Genomic DNA, 25,626 nt, shown 5'->3' on the forward strand with positions numbered 1-25,626 from the left:
ACAATGTATAGGTAGGGGATTCGCAGAGGAACATTGCAGCTGTACAATATGACAACTGGCTGCTCTGACAACCCAGAAGGACATTTTCCTGTACCGCAGGACCGTGTAAAGTACGTAATTGTCTTTCGGGGGGGAAATTGTCAGAATTAGGAAAATAACACATTTCTGTTTATTCCGCAGCATGCGTGGGGTCCGGCCCTGTATCGATGGGATGACTGCAGGTAAAATGGAGATGATTGAGGTCCCTTCATGTAAACTGACTTGAGTTGTGATCTTTTCTAAATGACCGAAAGCCAGAAGAGATCAAAAACGGGTTATTTGACTGAAGCCACCACAAATAGAACTGACAATCCCTGCCAATAGAGGACCCCGGGGTCTTTACATAAGGACCTTCTCTGAGGGGTCACATAACGATCTCTGATCTGGGGAGGTCACATGACCATCATCCATCGCATGACATGTAGCCCTCTCATCTGTCAGAATCTGTGAGATCAGATTTAGTGCAGATATCGGTCAATTTGCTCTGGAAAATCATTTGTGTCCTAAAAAACCTTTAAGCAGGTGGAATCTAGATCATCTTGATGTAAAGAATCTTCCCCATGAAGGTGAAGGAAGTATTGTGTATCTGGTAAAAGAAAGGGGTGCAGGGGTGACCTCTCTTGCTCCTCCTGCACTAGAGGTGAGACGGGAAGCTGCAGCTCAGGAGGCGAAGGAATGCTGAAAATGAATGTTGGTGATGGCTTGAGCCTCCAGCTTCAGCAGAGAAGAACTGGCCAGTGGCAGAATGATGATGGATGTCCAGCCATCCTCTGGAGGCTCTGTATCCCCAGAGCGCAACCCATGGAGTTCATGTGTAGAGGCTAAAGTGGAACTCTGGAACAACAGCAGGACTGTGGTGGGAGGCAAAGTCAGGGTCACTAGCAGATGAACAGGAGAAGACCTCATAGAATAGGTTAGCAGCGGGGTAGTGAAATAGGCAAAGGTCATCTCTAGGTGGACAAGAAGGTACCAGGTCATCAGCAAAGGCAGAGTCTGGAGAAGACTGAGATCATCACTAGGTTTGCAGGAAGGTACTAGGTCATCAGTGGAGACAAAGTGTGGGACAGGTTGAAGTCATCACTAGGTGGGCAGGAAAGTACCAGGTCATTGACGGAGTCTGCAACAGGCTGAGGTCAGAAGTAGGGCAGAAGGTACATCAGCAGAGGCAGAGTCAAGAACAAGCCAAGCTAATCACTAGGTGGGCAAGAAGGTACCAAGTTATCAAGAGAGGGGAGTTTGGAACAGGCCAAACTATTCACTAGGTGGGAAGGAAGGTACCAAGTTATCAGGAAAGGGGGGTCTGGAACAGGCTGAGGTCCTCACTAGGTGGGTAGGAAGGTAGCAGGTCATCAGGAGAGGGGTCTGGAAAAGGCTGAGGTCATCACTAGGTTTGCAGGAAGGCAGAGTCTGCAGCAGGTTGGGGTCAGAAGTATGGCAGAAGGTACATCAGCAGAGGCAGAGTCAAGAACAAGCCAAGCTAATCACTAGGTGGGCAAGAAGGTACCAAGTCATCAGGAGAGGGATGACTGGAACAGGCTGAGGTCCTCACTAGGTGGGTAGGAAGGTAACAGGTCATCAGGAGAGGGGTCTGGAAAAGGCTGAGGTCATCACTAGGTTTGCAGGAAGGCAGAGTCTGCAGCAGGTTGGGGTCATCAACAGGCAGATGAACCAGCTAGTGACCAGATGAAATCAAAACCAGATCATCAAGAATCCAAGTCAAAGGTACATGAAAGCACAAAGAGAGGGTCAGGAATGGAAGGTGGGTCAGTATAAACAATAAATCCACCAGATACAAGTCAGGTCACTGAGAAGTAGCTGAAGATCTAGGAAATGGCAGGCCCTCTAGACATTTGGCACTACTCCTGATACCAGGCACATGAGCAAGAACTTACATCTAGAGGTCTTCCAACTGCAGAGCCACATGCCAGAAAATGCACACATGGGAAGACCTTCTCAGTAAGCTCGCAGGAATTCCCTGCCAAGTATAAAGCCAACCTCTCTGTATAATGATCAGTGCACACATGGGAAGACCTTCTCATCTCCTGCAGATGAGACACAACACACTCTCTGCAGTAATGATTGGTGGCCGGTGACCATCTGACCGACCCTGCCCAAGCTTTAGGTCACTGAGGGGGCTGGGAGAAGCGACCCTTGTACATGAGACCTTTAAAGTCAACGTTGGTAATAAGTGATTGGCCAACTAGGACTCAAGATCTCCAGGTTGAGTGTTTGGGCGTCCAAAGGATAATCTTTGGTATGAAATCCTGGAATCCACCAGCAGATTTGATCTGAACGATTCATCACTTTACTGTATATTGATTTGTATTTATTTAGAAAATCAAATCACCGATAATGAGTATGACAAGCCTTGTGTTAGTAGACATCACTGCAAATATCGGGGTGCCATCATCCTACTATAGGGGATTGAAGGGGAACGTACCCCCAATGAGGAAAATGGACTCTCGGCACCTGAAGGACAACACAGTCATAAAAACAATGAATGTATTATTGATATACAGAAAAGGGTCCATTGTCCTCATTGGGGGTATGTTCCCCTTCATTCTCACCAATAATGGGGTATCTTTGTATATGAACATATAAACTTGGACTGGTGACAACAGACTAAACAGACATGATCCCTCCTGTTCGGCACTTTTTTATTTTTTTTGTCAGTATAGATCTGTTTGTCTGAAATGTGTTTAAATCCATTTCTTGTTGCCTTTCTCCTCCTACAAGTTCTGAATCTTCCTCCTCTAGTTGGAGGTCTCCATGTTCTTCATCTTATCCTCATACTGAAAATCCTGCCCTCCTGAAACTTCTTCACTTCCCTTCATGTAATTGAAGGTTTCAGTCATGTTCATCCTTTCCCTTCTTTCCTCCAGAATATATATATATATATATATACACTAATACTTTTCTTTCAGTGCCTCTTGTCATCGGTCCGATGGCACAAGATGTGGACGGTCTGGTTCTGGCTATGAGAGCTCTGCTGTGTGATGAGATGTTCCGCCTGGACCCCAATGTTCCCCCCATCTACTTCAATGAGGAGGTAAGGAGACCCAACTATGCTGCTATCTATGCATCCCTCCTGCTGGGGCCTCTTCCCTGATCATTCCCATCCTTGGCGACATTTCCCTGATCATTCCGATCCTTGGCGACATTTCCCTGATCATTCTGACTCTTGGCAACATTTCCCAGATCACTCCGGTCCTTGGCGACATTTCCCTGATCATTCCCATCCTTGGCGACATTTCCCTGATCATTCCCATCCTTGGCGACATTTCCCAGATCATTCCGGTCCTTGGCGACATTTCCCTGATCATTCCCATCCTTGGCGACATTTCCCTGATCATTCCCATCCTTGGCGACATTTCCCTGATCATTCCCATCCTTGGCGACATTTCCCTGATCATTCCGCTCCTTGGCAACATTTCCCTGATCATTCCGATCCTTGGCAACATTTCTCTGATCATTCCGATCCTTGGCAACATTTCTCTGATCATTCCTATCCTTGGCGTCATTTCTCTGATCATTCCGATCCTTGGCAACATTTCCATGATCATTCTGACTCTTGGCAACATTTCCCAGATCACTCCAGTCCTTGGCGTCATTTCCCTGATCATTCCCATCCTTGGCGACATTTCCCTGATCATTCCCATCCTTGGCAACATTTCCCTGATCATTCCCGTCCTTGGCGACATTTCCCTGATCATTCCCATCCTTGGCAACATTTCCCTGATCATTCCCATCCTTGGCGACATTTCCCTGATCATTCCGGTCCTTGGCAACATTTCCCTGATAATTCCGATCCTTGGCAACATTTCTCTGATCATTCCGATCCTTGGCAACATTTCTCTGATCATTCCTATCCTTGGCGTCATTTCCCTGATCATTCCGATCCTTGGCAACATTTCCATGATCATTCTGACTCTTGGCAACATTTCCCAGATCACTCCGGTCCTTGGCGTCATTTCCCTGATCATTCCCATCCTTGGCGACATTTCCCTGATCATTCCTATCCTTGGCGACATTTCCCGGATCATTCCGGTCCTTGGCGACATTTCCCTGATCATTCCCATCCTTGGCGACATTTCCCTGATCATTCCCATCCTTGGCAACATTTCCCTGATCATTCCGGTCCTTGGCGACATTTCCCGGATCATTCCGGTCCTTGGCGACATTTCCCGGATCATTCCGGTCCTTGGTGACATTTCCCGGATCATTCCGGTCCTTGGCGACATTTCCCGGATCATTCCGGTCCTTGGCGACATTTCCCGGATCATTCCGGTCCTTGCTGACTCTGCTGCCCTGGGAAGGGGACTCTGCTTTGCCTTGAGATGTCGGTTTCTAGTGCCTGAGGTGACGAAGATTCGGCGTGCCAGTGGCTTTGGATCAGTACATCTGGTTCTGGCACGGCATCATCCATGGCAATCACTTGGAGAACCCAACATTACAAGGTCCAGGACTGTGAGGACGGCAGCCTCTATTTGGACCTTATAGGACTTTTAACCCCTCCCCCAATCTTTCTAAAACTAAAAAATTAACGTTTTGGTTCTACGAGAAGCTTAAGGTGGTCCCAGATATAGAAGAACAAATGATTGGATGATGATTGGATGACCTCTACAGGTCCTAGATATAGAAGAACAAAACGATGATTGGATGATGATTGGATGATGATTGAATGACCTCTACAGGTCCTAGATATGGAAGAACAAAACGATGATTGGATGACCTCTACAGATCCCAGATATGGAAGAACAATACGATGATTGGATGATGATTGGATGACCTCTACAGGTCCTAGATATGGAAGAACAATACGATGATTGGACGATGATTGGATGATGATTGGATGACCTCTACAGGTCGTAGATATGGAAGAACAATACGATGATTGGATGACCTCTACAGGTCCTGCCGCCATATAACGTCTGCCCAATGAAATGTCTTCTCCTGGCCTCTTCCAGCTCTACTCCAGCCATACACCTCTTCGTATCGGATACTATGAGGAGGACGGCTTCTTCCTTCCTGGTCCTGGAATGAGGCGTGTACTGCTGGAGACCAAGCAGCTTCTAGCAGAGGCTGGACACCAGGTAAGGGGGAATCTCTACTGTCTCCTGGGAGAGGGGTAAACGCCCATCTACTCCCCTAATAAACAGAGCCGGACTCCTGAAGGAGACATTATTTATCCTTTCAGCTCATCCCATTCCAACCACCTCGAGTAGATCATGCCTATGAGATGTTTCTGAAAACGGCACTCTTTGGTGATGGAGGGAAGACGTTGGCAGACAAGTTGTAAGTTGAAGGTCCCATTAGTGTGGGAGAACTTTGCATGGACCACCTTCATATATTGGAACTCGATTTCAAAGTGAACCGGGCTTAGCGTATAATGAAGCGAATCTGCTGACGCTCAGATTGGTTGTCGTCAGAATTTGTAATAATGCCGAGACTCAAATGGTGAATTTATTTGGTGCAAATTGTAACAAATGGGTAGAAGAATTTTGGATATTTACTGCGAATTACTAAGATTTTGCATTTGTTCTCCTTTGTGCTCTTTTCTTTGAACATCAGTCCAATAGTTGGCCAACTGACCAGTTTGCATGGAGTTCCCAGCAGAGGACTGATGTTTTGTCTCTTCTGTTTGTTTCCAGTGAGGAGAACGTTGTGGACATCCACTTGGCTGAAAGTGTTTCCCGGTACAGCTTCCCATCTACGCTGACCAGGACCTACTCCTCCCTCCTCTGGCCCATAGTAAGCAGACAATCCATGGAGGAGCCCGTGGCTTTCAGCTTGGCTCTCATCACATACTGATTCATTCATTCCTTCATTCTTCCATGCTGTGCCTCCCATCATTTTCTTTTCCTTAACATCCTAAATATCGAATATCCCGACCTAGAGAGCATTATCCAGTGTCAACGCTCTAACCTAGAAAGCGCTAAAAGCCACGAATTGTATGAAATGTTCAGAAGGACGACTTATAGTGATAGGAAGTTGCAGCAAAAGCAGAGAAGTTCGGCTGGAAGTCGTTGGGTGATATCTGCCGGGACAAGGCTACAGAGGCCCATGTGGGCCCCAAAATGCCACAGTGATGTCCCTCCTTTATAACGGGATTGGATCAGAGAGCGAGTTGAAGCGATAGAACGCCCTGGATATCCGGAGAGTATGGAGCCGTCTACTTCCTCCGGTGACGCAGATATCCCACCTCTTAGAGATTCCTATTATTTCTGAGTGTGCAGATAATGGAAGTGTGAGAAATGGGGAGGAAGGGAAGGGAGGAGGGGAGAGAAGGAAGGAAGGAAGGAAGGAAGGGAGGAAGGGAAGGGAGGAGGGGAGAGAAGGAAGGGAAGGAAAGGAAAGGAGGGGAGGAAGGGAAGGAGGGGAGAGAAGGAAGGAAAGGAGGGAAGGAAGGAAGGAGGGGAGGTAGGGAAGGAAGGAGGAAAGGGGAGGGAGGGGAGGGAGGGAGGGAGGGAAGGAAGGAAGGAGGGAGAGAAGGAAGGGAGGGAAGGGGAGGGAGGGAGGGAAGGAAGGAAGGAGGAAGGGAGGGGAGGGAAGGGGAGGGAGGGAAGGAAGGAGGGGAGGGAGGGAAGGAAAGGAGGGGAGGGAGGGAAGGAAGGAAAGAAAGGGAAGGAAGGAGAGGAGGGAAGGAAGGAAAGGAAGGGAAGGGGAGGGAAGGGAAGGAAGGAGTCTGAGGTGGTGGGATGTGAATATAAGAACTTTCTAATTACTAATATTTGAATAAACCGCCTCAAGCCGCACCACCAGCAACCCCATACAGTGTCCTTCCCTCACCATTGATCACACTGGGGGCCCCTTTGGGCCCTCTGACAGCTGGGTCTCCTCCCCATAATTTGCTCCTGATGATGATGATCTCTTATTGAAATGTTTTGCAGGCTCCAAGGATCTCTAAAGTCACCCACTCCACTGCCGGACCCAGGTGAGACTCCCACCTCTATGATTGGTCAGACATGGGATGTGGGAGGAGTCTGTAGACCGCAGGACAACTGAAGGGACGGTTCCAGAAATGTTTAATAAGGAATCTCTGATTTCCTCTTTATAGTGAAGGAAACAGATAATCACCTCTAGACACCCCATGGAGGTCACTCTCTGGGGGCCCATTCTGTTCTGGGGTTCCTTCCTCAGGGATGGGGGGTTACTGGGGATGAAAATGGTAGAGAGGAGGCAGGGGGACAATCTGAAGATTTGTGTCTGCAGTGACTCCTCTGTGCTTCCTCCATGCAGATCTATACAGGAACACTGGATGGACCATGTGGCCCTGGAGGTAACGTTGCCGGGTCTGGAGAGCAGAGATTTGGTCACACGAGATCCGTTATGATTCATATCTGTCATTTCTCCATTTTCTTCACCTCATCGTTCGTTCTGTCCGCCGATTCTCAGACATCACATTATGAAGGTGCAACATGCAGGAATATGTCTGTGTTGTCCACAGCAACCAATCACAGCCTGGAGGAATGGAAGCCGGATCTGATTGGTTGCTGGGGACATTTTTCTCTCAGGGTTTAATCGATCAGTTGAGCTGTTTCCAGCAAGTGAGCGTTCTTCTCAATGTCTAGTATACGATTGGCCATACATCCAGAGATATTATCACCGACATATTGCCCCCATCCAGGTCAGTGACCATCTCTGCCCTTTTGTAGAGTGTCAGTTCCTGCAGTCGGCTGTTGTGGTGAGTGCTAGCTCCTGTGGCAAGCTTCATCTTCTTGTGTTGTTTCCTCCAGGAATATCAGGCGGAGTTCATCAGGGAATGGAAGAAGCTGAAGCTGGACGTGGTCCTTTGTCCCATGTTAGGCCCGGCCTTCAACGTCGGATACCCAGTGAAACTTCTAGGTAGACTCCATGTCATGGCTGTGTGGATGGGGGATGGGCTGGTAGGCATTACATCTCATCACACACATTGCAATCTGACAGTACGATCTTCTTTAGATCTACCGACAATTATATAGTGGAAGGGCCTTCCTGATTGGGTACAAAACTGAAGCAGTCATTTCGGTTGGCCTTCATATTAGAGATGGAGATTGCAGGGTCAGAGGTCATCTTTAGAATGATAATGGACCAGGTAAAGGGGGTGATGGGAGCTCTGAAGTATGGTGACCTTCCTCCTCCTCAGGTTCCATCAGACCCTTGTAGTCCTTGGGTGGCCGTCTCGTAATCCAGCAACCTAACGAGTATTAGGGAGCTGCAGACACCGCGGCTCCTGGCCAAGAGTATTGGCTGATTGGGATAGAAGACCCAGTCTGATTGGTTCTGGTTTCCCTCTGATCAGTATATAAGTGGGGGGAAATGGCACCATTTGGGGGGAATACATTGCAGTCAATAGGAATGGTGGAACTGAGGTGGTTTTCGTGGTCATTAAGGGTACAATAGATTTTAATGTCTCCCGTGGGTTTTGGAGGCTCCTTTCACCTATCCTGGGACGGTTCCTGTGCCACAAATTGCCCATCATTGGTCTGATCATTTTAAACTTTAAAAGACAAAATACAACCCCCCCCCCCCACCAAAAATCACCCTCTAAATGAAGGAAAACGTGGAGGTTCTTCTAAGCTGAGCATCTCAGGGGACTGAAATGGAGGGCCTTGGCTCTGGGGGAAGGTTGTCTCCACTGATAAGTCCAAATATGAATGGTCACCAGTGTGCTCGCCCTCATGTCCTCTGTCAGCCAATGTGGTGGAGACCAGTAGAGGGACGTAGAGGCGGTCACATGACTCCACATGAGAGTACCTGAGGCCAGTAGTGGGATGTAGAGGTGGTCACATGACTCCACATGAGAGTACCTGAGGCCAGTAGTGGGATGTAGAGGTGGTCACATGACTCCACATGAGAGTACCTGAGGCCAGTAGTGGGACGTAGAGGCGGTCACATGACTCCACATGAGTGTACCGGAGACCAGTAGTGGGACATAGAGGCGGTCACATGACTTCACATGAGTGTACCGGAGACCAGTAGTGGGACATAGAGGCGGTCACATGACTCCACATGAATGTACCGGAGACCAGTAGTGGGACATAGAGGCGGTCACATGACTTCACATGAGTGTACCGGAGACCAGTAGTGGGACATAGAGGCGGTCACATGACTCCACATGAATGTACCGGAGACCAGTAGTGGGACATAGAGGCGGTCACATGACTCCACATGAGTGTACCGGAGACCAGTAGTGGGACATAGAGGTGGTCACATGACTCCACATGAGTGTACTGGAGACCAGTAGTGGGACATAGAGGCGGTCACATGACTCCACATGAATGTACCGGAGACCAGTAGTGGGACATAGAGGCGGTCACATGACTCCACATGAATGTACCGGAGACCAGTAGTGGGACATAGAGGCGGTCACATGACTCCACATGAGTGTACTGGAGACCAGTAGTGGGACATAGAGGCGGTCACATGACTCTCAATGACTCCATCTATAATGTCCTCTCTTGCAGCTGCTATCAGCTACACTGTTCTGTACAACGTGCTCCAGTTCCCGGCCGGGGTGGTTCCTGTTGGTTTTGTCACCAAAGAAGATGAGGAGGCCCTGAGACATTACACCGGATACAATGATGACTTCTGGGACAAATGCTTCAAAAAGGTGTGTAGCTGTGTTTTGGGGGAGGCGGGGATATGAGAAATGGCCCTCCCACACAGGATATTGTGCTACACCTATTGGTCGATAAGAGAACCAGACCCTTCATGAAATGGAAGCATGGGATTGATAATAAAGGTGGCAGGGCCTCCATCCAAAATAGGGCCCCCACCCAGGACAGGGCCCCCACCCAGGAAAGGACCCCCACCCAGGACAGGACCCCCACCCAGGACAGGACCCCCACCCATGACAAAGCCTCCATCCAGGACAGGGCCTCAACCCAGGACAAGATCTCAACCCAGGACAGGGCCTCAACCCAGGACAGGACCCCCACCCAGGACAGGACCCCCACCCAGAACAGGGCCTCAACTAAGGAAAGGACCCCCACCTAGGACAGAGTCTCCACCTAGGACAGGGCCTCCACCCAGGACGGGATCTTCACCCAGGACAGGGCCTCAACCCAGGACAGGGTCTCCATCCAGTACAGGGCCTCCACCAAAGACATGGTCTCCATCCAGTACAGGGCATCCACCCAGGACAGGGCCTCCACACAGGATAGGATCCCCACCCAGGATAGGATCCCCACCCAGGTTAGGACCCCCACCCAGGACAGGCTCTCCACCCAGGACAGGCTCTCCACCCAGGACAGGGCCTCCATCCAGGACAGGGCTTCCACCCATAACAGGGCCTCCAACCAGGACAGGGTCTCCACCCAGGACAGTGCCTCCACTATATATACCCGGGTATATATAGTGATTAATAGAGATCCCTCCAGTTGGATGTTACAGTCCAGTTGCAGGGCCCCTGACGCGATGTGGCGTTTGTGTCAGGGACCTGAAGACAAGATCAGCGGTGATGGGAAGACCCTCCAGCCAATGTCCAACTAGCTTGGAAAGGAGCTTCTCACTGACAGTAAGTGGAGCTCAGAGTCGGCCTATCTGCTCGTAGTCCCATTCTAGAAGCATCCAGACCTCTAATTACCAGAAGTGGCCATCAGGTGCCCAACCTGCCTGTCGCCATTGCTGGTTATTGAACCCTAATCTAGAAGCAGCTATAGAACCCCGGCCCAGGAGGGAGAGAGTTCACTAAAATGAACTCTGTTAACCCCTTAATGCCGGCGCCTCCCGCCCCTTTAAGAGATTTCTGATGCTGGGAGGTGGGGCGAGGTTTATGATCATGTGACCGCCGTGATTGGCTGTCACAAGATCGGAAAGCCCCCCACAGCAGGGAATAGGAGCTTTCTGCTAGGGGTTGGTAACTGCCGGGAGGGGCAGGGTGCGCACACTCAGCACAGGTTTCTTTACAATTCGGTACACAGATATGTGACCTCTCGGGGTCAAGGTCCACCCGCCGGGAGGCTGCATATTCCTGTACTCTCAGGAGTTAGAGGTTCCCCTACCAATATACCGGAGGGCGACCACTACACACCTAGAGGAACACACACCGACCTACCTGCCACCGCACATGTCAGACAAGAACAATAGATACTCACTATGGCCGCTGCAGGCAAACAAGCAGAAGACAGGAATACTTGCATAGTAGTCTCGTCTTCTGGTCTGGGTGAAAATACCACAACAGCAACTCCCGGAGACAGGACAGGTGACTGAGACCTTCTCTCTCTCTATACTTCCCCCTTCTGGGGTTTTCACCCAACATCCCAGAGACAGGACAGGTGACTGAGACCTTCTCTCTCTCTATACTTCCCCCTTCCGGGGTTTTCACCCAACATCCCGGAGACAGGACAGGTGACTGAGACCTTCTCTCTCTCTATACTTCCCCCTTCCGGGGTTTTCACCCAACATCCCGGAGACAGGACAGGTGACTGAGACCTTCTCTCTTTCTATACTTCCCCCTTCCGGGGTTTTCACCCAACATCCCGGAGACAGGACAGGTGACTGAGACCTTCTCTCTTTCTATACTTCCTCCTTCCGGGGTTTTCACCCAACATCCCGGAGACAGGACAGGTGACTGAGACCTTCTCTCTTTCTATACTTCCCCCTTCCGGGGTTTTCACCCAACATCCCGGAGACAGGACAGGTGACTGAGACCTTCTCTTTCTCTATACTTCCCCCTTCTGGGGTTTTCAACCAACATCCCAGAGACAGGACAGGTGACTGAGACCTTCTCTTTCTCTATACTTCCCCCTTCCGGGGTTTTCACCCAACATCCCAGAGACAGGACAGGTGACTGAGACCTTCTCTCTTTCTATACTTCCCCCTTCCGAGGTTTTCACCCAACATCCCGGAGACAGGACAGGTGACTGAGACCTTCTCTCTTTCTATACTTCCTCCTTCCGGGGTTTTCACCCAACATCCCGGAGACAGGACAGGTGACTGAGACCTTCTCTCTCTCTATACGTCCTCCTTCTGGGGTTTTCACCCAACATCCAGGAGACAGGACAGGTGACTGAGACCTTCTCTCTCTCTATACTTCCTCCTTCCGGGGTTTTCACCCAACATCCCAGAGACAGGACAGGTGACTGAGACCTTCTCTCTCTCTATACTTCCCCCTTCCGGGGTTTTCACCCAACATCCCAGAGACAGGACAGGTGACTGAGACCTTCTCTCTTTCTATACTTCCCCTTCTAGGGTTTTCACCCAACATCTCGGAGACAGGACAGGTGACTGAGACCTTCTCTTTCTCTATACTTCCCCCTTCCGGGGTTTTCACCCAACATCCCAGAGACAGGACAGGTGACTGAGACCTTCTCTCTTTCTATACTTCCCCCTTCCGGGGTTTTCACCCAACATCCCGGAGACAGGACAGGTGACTGAGACCTTCTCTCTTTCTATACTTCCTCCTTCCGGGGTTTTCACCCAACATCCCGGAGACAGGACAGGTGACTGAGACCTTCTCTCTCTCTATACTTCCCCCTTCCGGGGTTTTCACCCAACATCCCGGAGACAGGACAGGTGACTGAGACCTTCTCTTTCTCTATACTTCCCCCTTCCGGGGTTTTCACCCAACATCCCAGAGACAGGACAGGTGACTGAGACCTTCTCTCTTTCTATACTTCCTCCTTCCGGGGTTTTCACCCAACATCCCGGAGACAGGACAGGTGACTGAGACCTTCTCTCTTTCTATACTTCCCCCTTCCGGGGTTTTCACCCAACATCCCGGAGACAGGACAGGTGACTGAGACCTTCTCTTTCTCTATACTTCCCCCTTCTGGGGTTTTCACCCAACATCCCAGAGACAGGACAGGTGACTGAGACCTTCTCTTTCTCTATACTTCCCCCTTCCGGGGTTTTCACCCAACATCCCAGAGACAGGACAGGTGACTGAGACCTTCTCTCTTTCTATACTTCCTCCTTCCGGGGTTTTCACCCAACATCCCGGAGACAGGACAGGTGACTGAGACCTTCTCTCTCTCTATACTTCCTCCTTCCGGGGTTTTCACCCAACATCCAGGAGACAGGACAGGTGACTGAGACCTTCTCTCTCTCTATACTTCCTCCTTCCGGGGTTTTCACCCAACATCCCAGAGACAGGACAGGTGACTGAGACCTTCTCTCTCTCTATACTTCCCCCTTCCGGGGTTTTCACCCAACATCCCAGAGACAGGACAGGTGACTGAGACCTTCTCTTTCTCTATACTTCCCCCTTCCGGGGTTTTCACCCAACATCCCAGAGACAGGACAGGTGACTGAGACCTTCTCTCTTTCTATACTTCCCCCTTCCGGGGTTTTCACCCAACATCCCGGAGACAGGACAGGTGACTGAGACCTTCTCTTTCTCTATACTTCCCCTTCTAGGGTTTTCACCCAACATCTCGGAGACAGGACAGGTGACTGAGACCTTCTCTTTCTCTATACTTCCCCCTTCCGGGGTTTTCACCCAACATCCCAGAGACAGGACAGGTGACTGAGACCTTCTCTCTTTCTATACTTCCCCCTTCCGGGGTTTTCACCCAACATCCCGGAGACAGGACAGGTGACTGAGACCTTCTCTTTCTCTATACTTCCCCTTCTAGGGTTTTCACCCAACATCTCGGAGACAGGACAGGTGACTGAGACCTTCTCTTTCTCTATACTTCCCCCTTCCGGGGTTTTCACCCAACATCCCAGAGACAGGACAGGTGACTGAGACCTTCTCTCTTTCTATACTTCCCCCTTCCGGGGTTTTCACCCAACATCCCAGAGACAGGACAGGTGACTGAGACCTTCTCTCTTTCTATACTTCCTCCTTCCGGGGTTTTCACCCAACATCCCGGAGACAGGACAGGTGACTGAGACCTTCTCTCTCTCTATACTTCCCCCTTCCGGGGTTTTCACCCAACATCCCGGAGACAGGACAGGTGACTGAGACCTTCTCTTTCTCTATACTTCCCCCTTCCGGGGTTTTCACCCAACATCCCAGAGACAGGACAGGTGACTGAGACCTTCTCTCTTTCTATACTTCCCCCTTCCGGGGTTTTCACCCAACATCCCGGAGACAGGACAGGTGACTGAGACCTTCTCTTTCTCTATACTTCCCCCTTCTGGGGTTTTCACCCAACATCCCGGAGACAGGACAGGTGACTGAGACCTTCTCTCTTTCTATACTTCCCCCTTCCGGAGTTTTCACCCAACATCCCGGAGACAGGACAGGTGACTGAGACCTTCTCTTTCTCTATACTTCCCCCTTCCGGGGTTTTCACCCAACATCCCGGAGACAGGACAGGTGACTGAGACCTTCTCTCTCTCTATACTTCCCCCTTCCGGGGTTTTCACCCAACATCCCGGAGACAGGACAGGTGACTGAGACCTTCTCTTTCTCTATACTTCCCCCTTCTGGGGTTTTCACCCAACATCCCGGAGACAGGACAGGTGACTGAGACCTTCTCTCTCTCTATACTTCCTCCTTCCGGGGTTTTCACCCAACATCCCGGAGACAGGACAGGTGACTGAGACCTTCTCTCTTTCTATACTTCCCCCTTCCGGGGTTTTCACCCAACATCCCGGAGACAGGACAGGTGACTGAGACCTTCTCTCTTTCTATACTTCCTCCTTCCGGGGTTTTCACCCAACATCCCGGAGACAGGACAGGTGACTGAGACCTTCTCTCTCTCTATACTTCCCCCTTCCGGGGTTTTCACCCAACATCCCGGAGACAGGACAGGTGACTGAGACCTTCTCTTTCTCTATACTTCCCCCTTCTGGGGTTTTCACCCAACATCCCGGAGACAGGACAGGTGACTGAGACCTTCTCTCTTTCTATACTTCCTCCTTCCGGGGTTTTCACCCAACATCCCGGAGACAGGACAGGTGACTGAGACCTTCTCTTTCTCTATACTTCCCCCTTCTGGGGTTTTCACCCAACATCCCGGAGACAGGACAGGTGACTGAGACCTTCTCTTTCTCTATACTTCCCCCTTCCGGGGTTTTCACCCAACATCCCAGAGACAGGACAGGTGACTGAGACCTTCTCTCTTTCTATACTTCCTCCTTCTGGGGTTTTCACCCAACATCCAGGAGACAGGACAGGTGACTGAGACCTTCTCTTTCTCTATACTTCCCCCTTCCGGGGTTTTCACCCAACATCCCAGAGACAGGACAGGTGACTGAGACCTTCTCTCTTTCTATACTTCCCCCTTCCGGGGTTTTCACCCAACATCCCAGAGACAGGACAGGTGACTGAGACCTTCTCTTTCTCTATACTTCCCCCTTCCGGGGTTTTCACCCAACATCCCAGAGACAGGACAGGTGACTGAGACCTTCTCTCTTTCTATACTTCCTCCTTCTGGGGTTTTCACCCAACATCCAGGAGACAGGACAGGTGACTGAGACCTTCTCTTTCTCTATACTTCCCCCTTCCGGGGTTTTCACCCAACATCCCAGAGACAGGACAGGTGACTGAGACCTTCTCTCTTTCTATACTTCCCCCTTCCGGGGTTTTCACCCAACATCCCGGAGACAGGACAGGTGACTGAGACCTTCTCTCTTTCTATACTTCCTCCTTCCGGGGTTTTCACCCAACATCCCGGAGACAGGACAGGTGACTGAGACCTTCTCTCTTTCTATACTTCCTCCTTCCGGGGTTTTCACCCAACATCCCGGAGACAGGACAGGTGACTGAGACCTTCTCTTTCTCTATACTTCCCCCTTCTGGGGTTTTCACCCAACATCCCGGAGACAGGAAGTGCGCACATCGCAGAGACAGGAAGTAGAGGGCAGAAGATGTCTAGAGGTGAATAGAATGCATTCTTACAGGTCCCCTTACCCCTGGGGAGGCAGTTCGGGCCCCGTGGGAAGCTCAGTGGGCATCTTGCACCTGCAGGCAGAATCTTTGACCCTTTGTAGGGTCGTATAAATTGTCTCCTCCAAGTGGTGCCACTGAGAGACCTTTGGGTGGTCGAGGTTCCCCCTCCCCCCTGGGGTCATTGCTAGGACTGATGGGACTAGAGAAGAGTTGTCGTGGACATGTATGAAGGGGGCGTGGACCCGACTCCCTGAGAGTCTCGGACACACCTACACCTCTTCCACCATCACCAGTGTTTTCTGCCCACAGAATGGAGACGTTGGTTGGAGGAGACACGGCACCAGCAGCCGGAGGAGACAATAAACGCCCCAGTCCAAAGGCCAGGAGATGACCATGTGACCTCCCCCTTCCTGAACCACACCAGACCGTGTGCTCCTAACATGGGGGGAACCTTGCCGTGATGATGATGAAAAGAACACCCCCCCCCCCCCACACACACCTGTCCGGGTGGTTGTAGGGGTCTGTGGGTGGGGCCAGATGCCACCGCCCCCCCATGTAATAAATAAGGGGGGCCCTTATTGTTCAAATGGGCTTCCAGATTATAGTAACATACATAGTAATGGAAGAGCGCAGGGGTCGGGGGTGTGTAATGTACAGAGTGCAGGGATAAGGAGTGTGTAATGTACAGAGTGCGGGGGTCAGGGGTGTGTAATGTACAGAGTGCGGGGGTCAGGGGTGTGTAATGTACAGAGTGCGGGGGTCGGGGGTGTGTAATGTACAGAGTGCGGGGGTCGGGGGTGTGTAATGTACAGAGTGCGGGGGTCGGGGGTGTGTAATGTACAGAGTGCGGGGGTCAGGGGTGTGTAATGTACAGAGTGCGGGGGTCAGGGGTGTGTAATGTACAGAGTGCGGGGGTCAGGGGTGTGTAATGTACAGAGTGCGGGGGTCGGGAGTGTGTAATGTACAGAGTGCGGGGGTCGGGAGTGTGTAATGTACAGAGTGCGGGGGTCGGGAGTGTGTAATGTACAGAGTGCGGGGGTCGGGGGGGTGTAATGTACAGAGTGCGGGGGTCGGGGGGGTGTAATGTACAGAGTGCAGGGGTCGGGGGGGTGTAATGTACAGAGTGCAGGGGTCGGGGGGTGTAATGTACAGGGTGCAGGGGTCGGGGGGGTGTATTGTACAGAGTGCAGGGGTCGGGAGTGTGTAATGTACAGAGTGCAGGGGTCGGGAGTGTGTAATGTACAGAGTGCAGGGGTCGGGGGGGTGTAATGTACAGGGGTCGGGGGGGTGTAATGTACAGGGTGCAGGGGTCGGGGGGGTGTAATGTACAGGGTGCAGGGGTCGGGGGGGTGTAATGTACAGGGTGCAGGGGTCGGGGGGGTGTAATGTACAGAGTGCAGGGGTCGGGGGGGGTGTATTGTACAGAGTGCAGGGGTCGGGGGGGTGTATTGTACAGGGTGCAGGGGTCGGGGGGGGTGTAATGTACAGAGTGCAGGGGTCGGGGGGATGTATTGTACAGGGTGCAGGGGTCGGGGGGGTGTAATGTACAGGGTGCAGGGGTCAGGAGGGTGTAATGTACAGAGTGCAGGGGTCGGGGGGGGTGTATTGTACAGAGTGCAGGGGTCGGGGGGGTGTATTGTACAGGGTGCAGGGGTCGGGGGGGGTGTAATGTACAGAGTGCAGGGGTCGGGGGGGTGTATTGTACAGGGTGCAGGGGTCGGGGGGGGTGTAATGTACAGGGTGCAGGGGTCGGGGGGGGTGTAATGTACAGGGTGCAGGGGTCGGGGGGTGTGTAATGTACAGAGCGCAGGGGTCGGGAGGGTGTAATGTACAGGGCGCAGGGGTCGGGGGGGTGTAATGTACAGGGTGCAGGGTCGGGAGTGTGTAATGTACAGGGTGCAGGGGTCGGGGGGGTGTAATGTACAGGGTGCAGGGGTCAGGGGGGTGTAATGTACAGGGTTGGGAGTGTGTAATGTACAGAGTGCAGGGGTCAGGAGTGTGTAATGTACAGAGTGCAGGGGTCAGGGGGGTGTAATGTACAGAGTGCAGGGGTCGGGAGTGTGTAATGTACAGGGTGCAGGGGTCGGGGGTGTGTAATGTACAGGGTGCAGGGGTTGGGGGTGTGTAATGTACAGAGTGCAGGGGTCGGGGGTGTGTAATGTACAGAGTGCAGGGGTCGGGGGTGTGTAATGTACAGAGTGCAGGGGTCGGGGGTGTGTAATGTACAGAGTGCAGGGGTGGGGGGGGTGTAATGTACAGAGTGCAGGGGTCGGGGGTGTGTAATGTACAGAGTGCAGGGGTGGGGGGGGTGTAATGTACAGAGTGCAGGGGTGGGGGGGGTGTAATGTACAGAGTGCAGGGGTGGGGAGGGTGTAATGTACAGAGTGCAGGGGTGGGGAGGGTGTAATGTACAGAGTGCAGGGGTGGGGGGGTGTAATGTACAGAGGCAGGGGTCAGGAGCATGTAATTACACAGCGCAGGGGTCAGACGCGTGTCAGGTACAAAGCGCAGGGGTCAGGGGCGTGTCAGGTACAGAGCGCAGGGGTCAGGAGCGTGTCAAGTACACAGCGCAGGGGTCAGGAGCGTGTCACGTACAGAGCCTCGGGGGTCGGGGGCGTGTCACGTACAGAGTGCGGGGGTCGGGGGCGTGTCACGTACACAGCGCGGGGGTCGGGGGCGTGTCACGTACACAGCGCGGGGGTCGGGAGCGTGTCACGTACAGAGCCTCGGGGGTCGGGAGTGTGTAATGTACAGAGTACGGGGATCAGGGGTGTGTAATGTACAGAGTGCGGGGGTCGGGGGTGTGTAATGTACAGAGTGCGGGGGTCGGGGGCGTGTCACGTACACAGCGCGGGGTCGGGGGCGTGTCACGTACACAGCGCGGGGTCGGGGGCGTGTCACGTACAGAGCGCGGGGGTCAGACGCGTGTTGTAGAGCACAGCTCTGTGGGAAGAATGCCCCGGCACTGATGTTGGTGGGAGGAGCGGTGCCGTGTCAGGAGGGGAATGCTTGTTTCTGGTGAAGTGGTTTATTCGTCCTCTCATTGCGTGTCTCTGCAGGCGGTGGCGGATGGGGTGGGATTGTGGAGGGGAGGAGGGGAAGGTGTTCTGTAGTATTGGGGGGGGAGGGGAGTTGTAGTCCCTCATGTCCTCCCCTCACCCGTGTCCTCTCATTGCGTGTCTCTGCAGGCGGTGGCGGATGGGGTGGGATTGTGGAGGGGAGGAGGGGAAGGTGTTCTGTAGTATTGGGGGGGGAGGGGAGTTGTAGTCCCTCATGTCCTCCCCTCACCCGTGTCCTCTCATTGCGTGTCTCTGCAGGCGGTGGCGGATGGGGTGGGATTGTGGAGGGGAGGAGGGGAAGGTGTTCTGTAGTATTGGGGGGGAGGGGAGTTGTAGTCCCTCATGTCCTCCCCTCACCCGTGTCCTCTCATTGCATGTCTCTGCAGGCGGTGGCGGATGGGGTGGGATTGTGGAGGGGAGGAGGGGAAGGTGTTCTGTAGTATTGGGGGGGAGGGGAGTTGTAGTCCCTCATGTCCTCTCATTGCGTGTCTCTGCAGGCGGTGGCGGATGGGGTGGGATTGTGGAGGGGAGGAGGGGAAGGTGTTCTGTAGTATTGGGGGGGAGGGGAGTTGTAGTCCCTCATGTCCTCTCATTGCGTGTCTCTGCAGGCGGTGGCGGATGGGGTGGGATTGCCGCTGTCGGTACAGTGTGTGGCGTTGCCGTATCGGGACGAGCTCTGCCTGCGTCTCATGAAGGAAGTCCAGACCCTCCACAGGCGGCAGACGAGGAGATGAGAAGAGGACCTGTCTACACTCTCCCTGCTGATCGATTTGTATTCGATCGATGTCCCCTCCCCCTCCTCCATGCAGCAGTGACTCCAGATCCTTCTTTCTTCCATGATTCCCGTTGATGGCGGCGGCGCTCCATCTCTCCTGCCTGAGCTGCGGACGCTGCGTTTTGATTGGTGTTGGCAATAAAGTGAATGGTTGCAGTCGGGTCTCCTGTGGTGTGAATGGGGGGTCTGTATTTTCCGGTGTCCTCTCACGTCCTGCGCGAGGACGTCGGGGATATTAGTCGTCATCTGCCGGTCCCGCCCTCGGCCTGGATTGGGCCTCTCAGTGCAGATAGGATCCTCCAGATGGTTTCCTTCGCTCGGCCACATCAGCCAATCAGCTGCCATTCCACCGAGCCCATCCCCCGCTGATAGCAGGATTTCCATGATAGCGGGAGATATTTCCAGGTGGAGCACCTCAGCCATGTGGGGGCCACATTACACCAGACAAAAGTGGCAGCAATAGGGCCCCAGAAGGGGAATCCAGGGGCCCCTGGACAGGTCATGGAGTCCATCTGTGTGCAGGGAGAGAATGAAGGCGCAGTTTCATGAGCGATTATACAGCTCAGCGAATGCGAAAATTGTGTGCGTTGCATCGCCCGGCGCCGCCCACAGGATGACATCAGCGTTGCATCAAAACTGATCCACCATTGGCCTCTTCACCAAAAACGCATCACAATCGCTGCTACGGCGTCTACATCGCGTCTAAAATGCGTTTGGCGGCGTCACTAGCCGAGGTGATCATTCTGAATCCAAACGGACAACATGGGGGGGGGATGGGGGTCGGACAACATGGGGGGGGATGGGGGTCGGACAACATGGGGGGGGATGGGGGTCGGACAACATGGGGGGGGATGGGGGTCGGACAACATGGGGGGGATGGGGGTCGGACAACATGGGGGGGGATGGGGGTCGGACAAACGTTTATTAATGTGTTCCAAACGCATCAAAACCACATCGGCTGCATTAGTGATCGACCTCATCTAAATGAGCCCCAAAGTTGTGTGAACTACAGATTGATGACAGGTCCTCTTCACTGGGGTCCCTGTGGTGTCTTTGGTGGGGTCCCTGTGGTGTCTTTGGTGGGGTCCCAGTGGGGTCCCTGTGGTGTCTTTGGTGGGGTCCCAGTGGGGTCCCTGTGGTGTCTCCGGTGGGGTCCCTGTGGTGTCTTTGGTGGGGTCCCTGTGGTGTCTTTGGTGGGGTCCCAGTGGGGTCTCCGGTGGGGTCCCTGTGGTGTCTTTGGTGGGGTCCCAGTGGGGTCTCCGGTGGGGTCCCTGTGGTGTCTTTGGTGGGGTCCCAGTGGGGTCTCCGGTGGGGTCCCTGTGGTGTCTTTGGTGGGGTCCCAGTGGGGTCTCCGGTGGGGTCCCTGTGGTGTCTTTGGTGGGGTCCCAGTGGGGTCTCCGGTGGGGTCCCTGTGGTGTCTTTGGTGGGGTCCCTGTGGTGTCTTTGGTGGGGTCCCAGTGGGGTCTCCGGTGGGGTCCCTGTGGTGTCTTTGGTGGGGTCCCTGTGGTGTCTCCGGTGGGGTCCCTGTGGTGTCTTTGGTGGGGTCCCAGTGGGGTCCCTGTGGTGTCTCCGGTGGGGTCCCTGTGGTGTCTTTGGTGGGGTCCCTGTGGTGTCTTTGGTGGGGTCCCAGTGGGGTCCCTGTGGTGTCTCCGGTGGGGTCCCTGTGGTGTCTTTGGTGGGGTCCCTGTGGTGTCTTTGGTGGGGTCCCAGTGGGGTCTCCGGTGGGGTCCCTGTGGTGTCTTTGGTGGGGTCCCAGTGGGGTCTCCGGTGGGGTCCCTGTGGTGTCTTTGGTGGGGTCCCAGTGGGGTCTCCGGTGGGGTCCCTGTGGTGTCTTTGGTGGGGTCCCAGTGGGGTCTCCGGTGGGGTCCCTGTGGTGTCTTTGGTGGGGTCCCTGTGGTGTCTCCGGTGGGGTCCCTGTGGTGTCTTTGGTGGGGTCCCTGTGGTGTCTCCGGTGGGGTCCCTGTGGTGTCTTTGGTGGGGTCCCTGTGGTGTCTTTGGTGGGGTCCCAGTGGGGTCCCTGTGGTGTCTCCGGTGGGGTCCCTGTGGTGTCTTTGGTGGGGTCCCTGTGGTGTCTTTGGTGGGGTCCCAGTGGGGTCTCCGGTGGGGTCCCTGTGGTGTCTTTGGTGGGGTCCCAGTGGGGTCTCCGGTGGGGTCCCTGTGGTGTCTTTGGTGGGGTCCCAGTGGGGTCTCCGGTGGGGTCCTTGTGGTGTCTTTGGTGGGGTCCCAGTGGGGTCTCTGTGTTGTCTCCGGTGGGGTCCCAGTGGGGTCTCTGTGTTGTCTCCGGTGGGGTCCCTGCGGTGTCTTTAGTGGTGTCTTCGGTGGGCTTCCTGTGTTGTCTTTGTTGGGGTCCCTGTGGTGTCTCCGGTGGGGTCCCTGTGGTGTCTTTGGTGGGCTCCCTGTGTTGTCTTCAGTGAAGTCCCTGTAGTGTCTTTGGTGGGGTCCCTGTGGGGTCTTCGGTGGGGTCCCTGTGGTGTCTTCAGTGGGGTCCCGGTGGGGTCCCTGTGGTGTCTTCGGTGGGGTCTCTGTGGTGTCTTCAGTGGGGTCCCTGTGGGGTCTTCGGTGGGGTCCCTGTGGTGTCTTCGGTGGGGTCTCGGGTGGGGTCTCTGTGGTGTCTTCAGTGGGGTCCCTGTGGTGTCTTCAGTGGGGTCCCTGTGGTGTCTTCGGTGGGGTCCCTGTGGTGTCTTCAGTAGGGTCTCTGTGGTGCCTTCGGTGGGCTCCCTGTGGTGTCTTCGGTGGGGTCTCTGTGGTGCCTTCGGTGGGGTCTCGGGTGGGGTCTCGGGTGGGGTCCCTGTGGTGCCTTCGGTGGGCTCCCTGTGGTGTCTTCGGTGGGGTCTCGGGTGGGGTCCCTGTGGTGCCTTCGGTGGGCTCCCTGTGGTGTCTTCGGTGGGGTCTCGGGTGGGGTCTCGGGTGGGGTCCCTGTGGTGCCTTCGGTGGGCTCCCTGTGGTGTCATATGACTGGGTACATTTCTCTGCGGACTCTGACACATGACAAGTGACGTGTGCGGACACGGAGGGCCCCGGAACATGTATGATGTATGAGGTCTCAGTATACAGAATGTGATATATGGGGGGAGGGGCACTGCCTCCTAGTGACTGCCATTTCCTGATCCCGCAGTCAGGCTGCTGTCCCATGAACGCTGACAATGGCAGTTGTGTATTTGTAGTTCCATGAGTTCCCCAGCAGGGGGCGGAGTCGGCCCGCTCTCTGTAATATCTGCCTCCGGGTGCGTCCATCCACACAATGACACCGCGACTGATGGCAATACATGGAGGGTGTCACTCCGGGAGAAGAGATGGAGGAGTGCAGCTCAGGGGAGGAGGAGACCTTCCACTCGGCACAGAACACCCAATCAGGTGCCGGGAAAGAAGAGCGCTCAGTTCTGCTGCACATGGAAAAGTGACATCAGGAAAACACCACGAGGTCCCCCGAATCCATCGAGTCCATCGAATCCACCGAATCCACCGAATCCATCGAATCCACCGAATCTCCCGAGTCCACCGAGTCCACCGAGTCCATCGAGTCCATCGAGTCCATCGAGTCCATCGAGTCCATCGAATCCATCGAATCCACCGAATCCACCGAGTCCACCGAGTCCACCGAATCCATCGAATCCATCGAGTCCATCGAGTCCATCGAATCCATCGAATCCACCGAATCCACCGAGTCCACCGAGTCCACCGAATCCACCGAGTCCATCGAATCCACCGAATCCATCAAGTCCCCCGAATCCACCGAGTCCATCGAGTCCCCCGAATCCCCCGAGTCCACAGAGTCTGGATCACTTGTTTTCTGATCGATTTTGTTTTTTTTTCTGGTTTTACTCGTTGTCGGAGTACAGATGGATGTTTGTCCCACAAGTCTGAGGCCATTTACTGCTCCCGCCTCCCTCTGCTGGGCGATTGTTCCCGGCATCTACTACTCCTTCAGTACAATAATACTTTCTGGGAGGAGTTCTGAGTTTCCTCCAGTCAGTGGGAGGTCCCGTCCTCGGGTGCAAATCCTCCAGAACCGTCTTCACCCCCTTCATGTATGTAAAGGTTCCAGTCATGTGTCCTCCTTCCATTCTCTCCTCCAGGCTGGACATGGGCGGTTCCTGAAGTCTCCTGATACGTTTTACCGCCCCCCAGACCTTCCACCATTTGTGTTCCCATCTCTAGACTCCAGAACTGCACACATAAATGAGGTCCAACTAAAGGTCTGTATAGAGGAATCAGGACCTCCTTCCTCCCACCAGGGACCCCTCTAGTGATAGGATCTATATAGAGGAATCAGGACCTCCTTCCTCCTGCTGGGGACCCCTCTAGTGATAGGATCTATATAGAGGAATCGGGACCTCCTTCCTCCCACCGGTGACCCCTCTAGTGATAGGATCTATATAGAGGAATCGGGACCTCCTTCCTCCTGCCGGTGACCCCTCTAGTGATAGGATCTATATAGAGGAATCAGGACCTCCTTCCTCCCGCCGGTGACCCCTCTAGTGATAGGATCTATATAGAGGAATCAGGACCTCCTTCCTCCTGCCGGTGACCCCTCTAGTGATAGGATCTATATAGAGGAATCAGGACCTCCTTCCTCCCGCCGGTGACCCCTCTAGTGATAGGATCTATATAGAGGAATCGGGACCTCCTTCCTCCTGCCGGTGACCCCTCTAGTGATAGGATCTATATTGAGGAATCGGGACCTCCTTCCTCCTGCCGGTGACCCCTCTAGTGATAGGATCTATATAGAGGAATCGGGACCTCCTTCCTCCTGCCGGTGATCCCTCTAGTGATAGGATCTACATAGAGGAATCGGGACCTCCTTCCTCCTGCCGGTGACCCCTCTAGTGATAGATCTATATAGAGGAATCGGGACCTCCTTCCTCCTGCCGGTGACCCCTCTAGTGATAGGATCTATATAGAGGAATCGGGACCTCCTTCCTCCTGCCGGTGACCCCTCTAGTGATAGATCTATATAGAGGAATCGGGACCTCCTTCCTCCTGCCGGTGACCCCTCTAGTGATAGGATCTATATAGAGGAATCGGGACCTCCTTCCTCCTGCCGGTGACCCCTCTAGTGATAGGATCTATATAGAGGAATCAGGACCTCCTTCCTCCTGCCGGTGACCCCTCTAGTGATAGGATCTATATAGAGGAATCAGGACCTCCTTCCTCCTGCCGGTGACCCCTCTAGTGATAGGATCTATATAGAGGAATCGGGACCTCCTTCCTCCTGCCGGTGACCCCTCTAGTGATAGGATCTATATAGAGGAATCGGGACCTCCTTCCTCCCGCCGGTGACCCCTCTAGTGATAGATCTATATAGAGGAATCGGGACCTCCTTCCTCCTGCCGGTGACCCCTCTAGTGATAGGATCTATATAGAGGAATCGGGACCTCCTTCCTCCTGCCGGTGACCCCTCTAGTGATAGGATCTATATAGAGGAATCGGGACCTCCTTCCTCCTGCCGGTGACCCCTCTAGTGATAGGATCTATATAGAGGAATCGGGACCTCCTTCTTCCTGCCGGTGACCCCTCTAGTGATATATAGATCTATATAGAGGAATCAGGACCTCCTTCCTCCTGCCGGTGACCCCTCTAGTGATAGGATCTATATAGAGGAGTCGGGACCTCCTTCCTCCTGCCGGTGACCCCTCTAGTGATAGGATCTATATAGAGGAGTCGGGACCTCCTTCCTCCTGCCGGTGACCCCTCTAGTGATAGATCTATATAGAGGAATCAGGACCTCCTTCCTCCTGCCGGTGACCCCTCTAGTGATAGGATCTATATAGAGGAATCAGGACCTCCTTCCTCCTGCCGGTGACCCCTCTAGTGATAGATCTATATAGAGGAATCGGGACCTCCTTCCTCCTGCCGGGGACCCCTCTAGTGATAGATCTATATAGAGGAATCGGGACCTCCTTCCTCCTGCCGGGGACCCAATGTTGCTCTCTCAGGGTTCTGTTTCCGGAGGTGCATTATTTTACATTTAGGAACATTGAACGTGA

The 25,626-nt window shown here is 53.5% G+C and overlaps 1 protein-coding gene across 3 annotated transcripts in view; it reads left to right on the forward strand.

The window, feature by feature from the left end:
* Positions 1 to 19,795, forward strand: part of LOC149428472 (vitamin D3 hydroxylase-associated protein-like) — a 57,945-nt gene extending 38,150 nt beyond the window's left edge. For all 3 annotated transcript variants that reach the window (XM_089667369.1, XM_089667368.1, XM_089667367.1), the window contains exons 7-16: positions 181 to 221; positions 2,964 to 3,088; positions 5,007 to 5,132; positions 5,237 to 5,334; positions 5,691 to 5,790; positions 6,930 to 6,973; positions 7,279 to 7,318; positions 7,776 to 7,884; positions 9,486 to 9,631; positions 19,473 to 19,795. In XM_089667369.1, coding sequence (XP_089523495.1) covers positions 181 to 221; positions 2,964 to 3,088; positions 5,007 to 5,132; positions 5,237 to 5,334; positions 5,691 to 5,790; positions 6,930 to 6,973; positions 7,279 to 7,318; positions 7,776 to 7,884; positions 9,486 to 9,631; positions 19,473 to 19,598 — 955 coding nt within the window. In that variant the 3' untranslated portion in view covers positions 19,599 to 19,795. The remainder of the gene's footprint in view (positions 1 to 180; positions 222 to 2,963; positions 3,089 to 5,006; positions 5,133 to 5,236; positions 5,335 to 5,690; positions 5,791 to 6,929; positions 6,974 to 7,278; positions 7,319 to 7,775; positions 7,885 to 9,485; positions 9,632 to 19,472) is intronic.
* The last annotated feature ends 5,831 nt before the right edge of the window (positions 19,796 to 25,626 follow it).

The sequence above is a fragment of the Staurois parvus genome, unplaced genomic scaffold, assembly GCF_062004578.1.
Source record: "Staurois parvus isolate SC_StPar_1 unplaced genomic scaffold, SC_StPar_1.0 ptg003220l, whole genome shotgun sequence".
Classification (NCBI taxonomy): Eukaryota; Metazoa; Chordata; class Amphibia; order Anura; family Ranidae; genus Staurois; species Staurois parvus.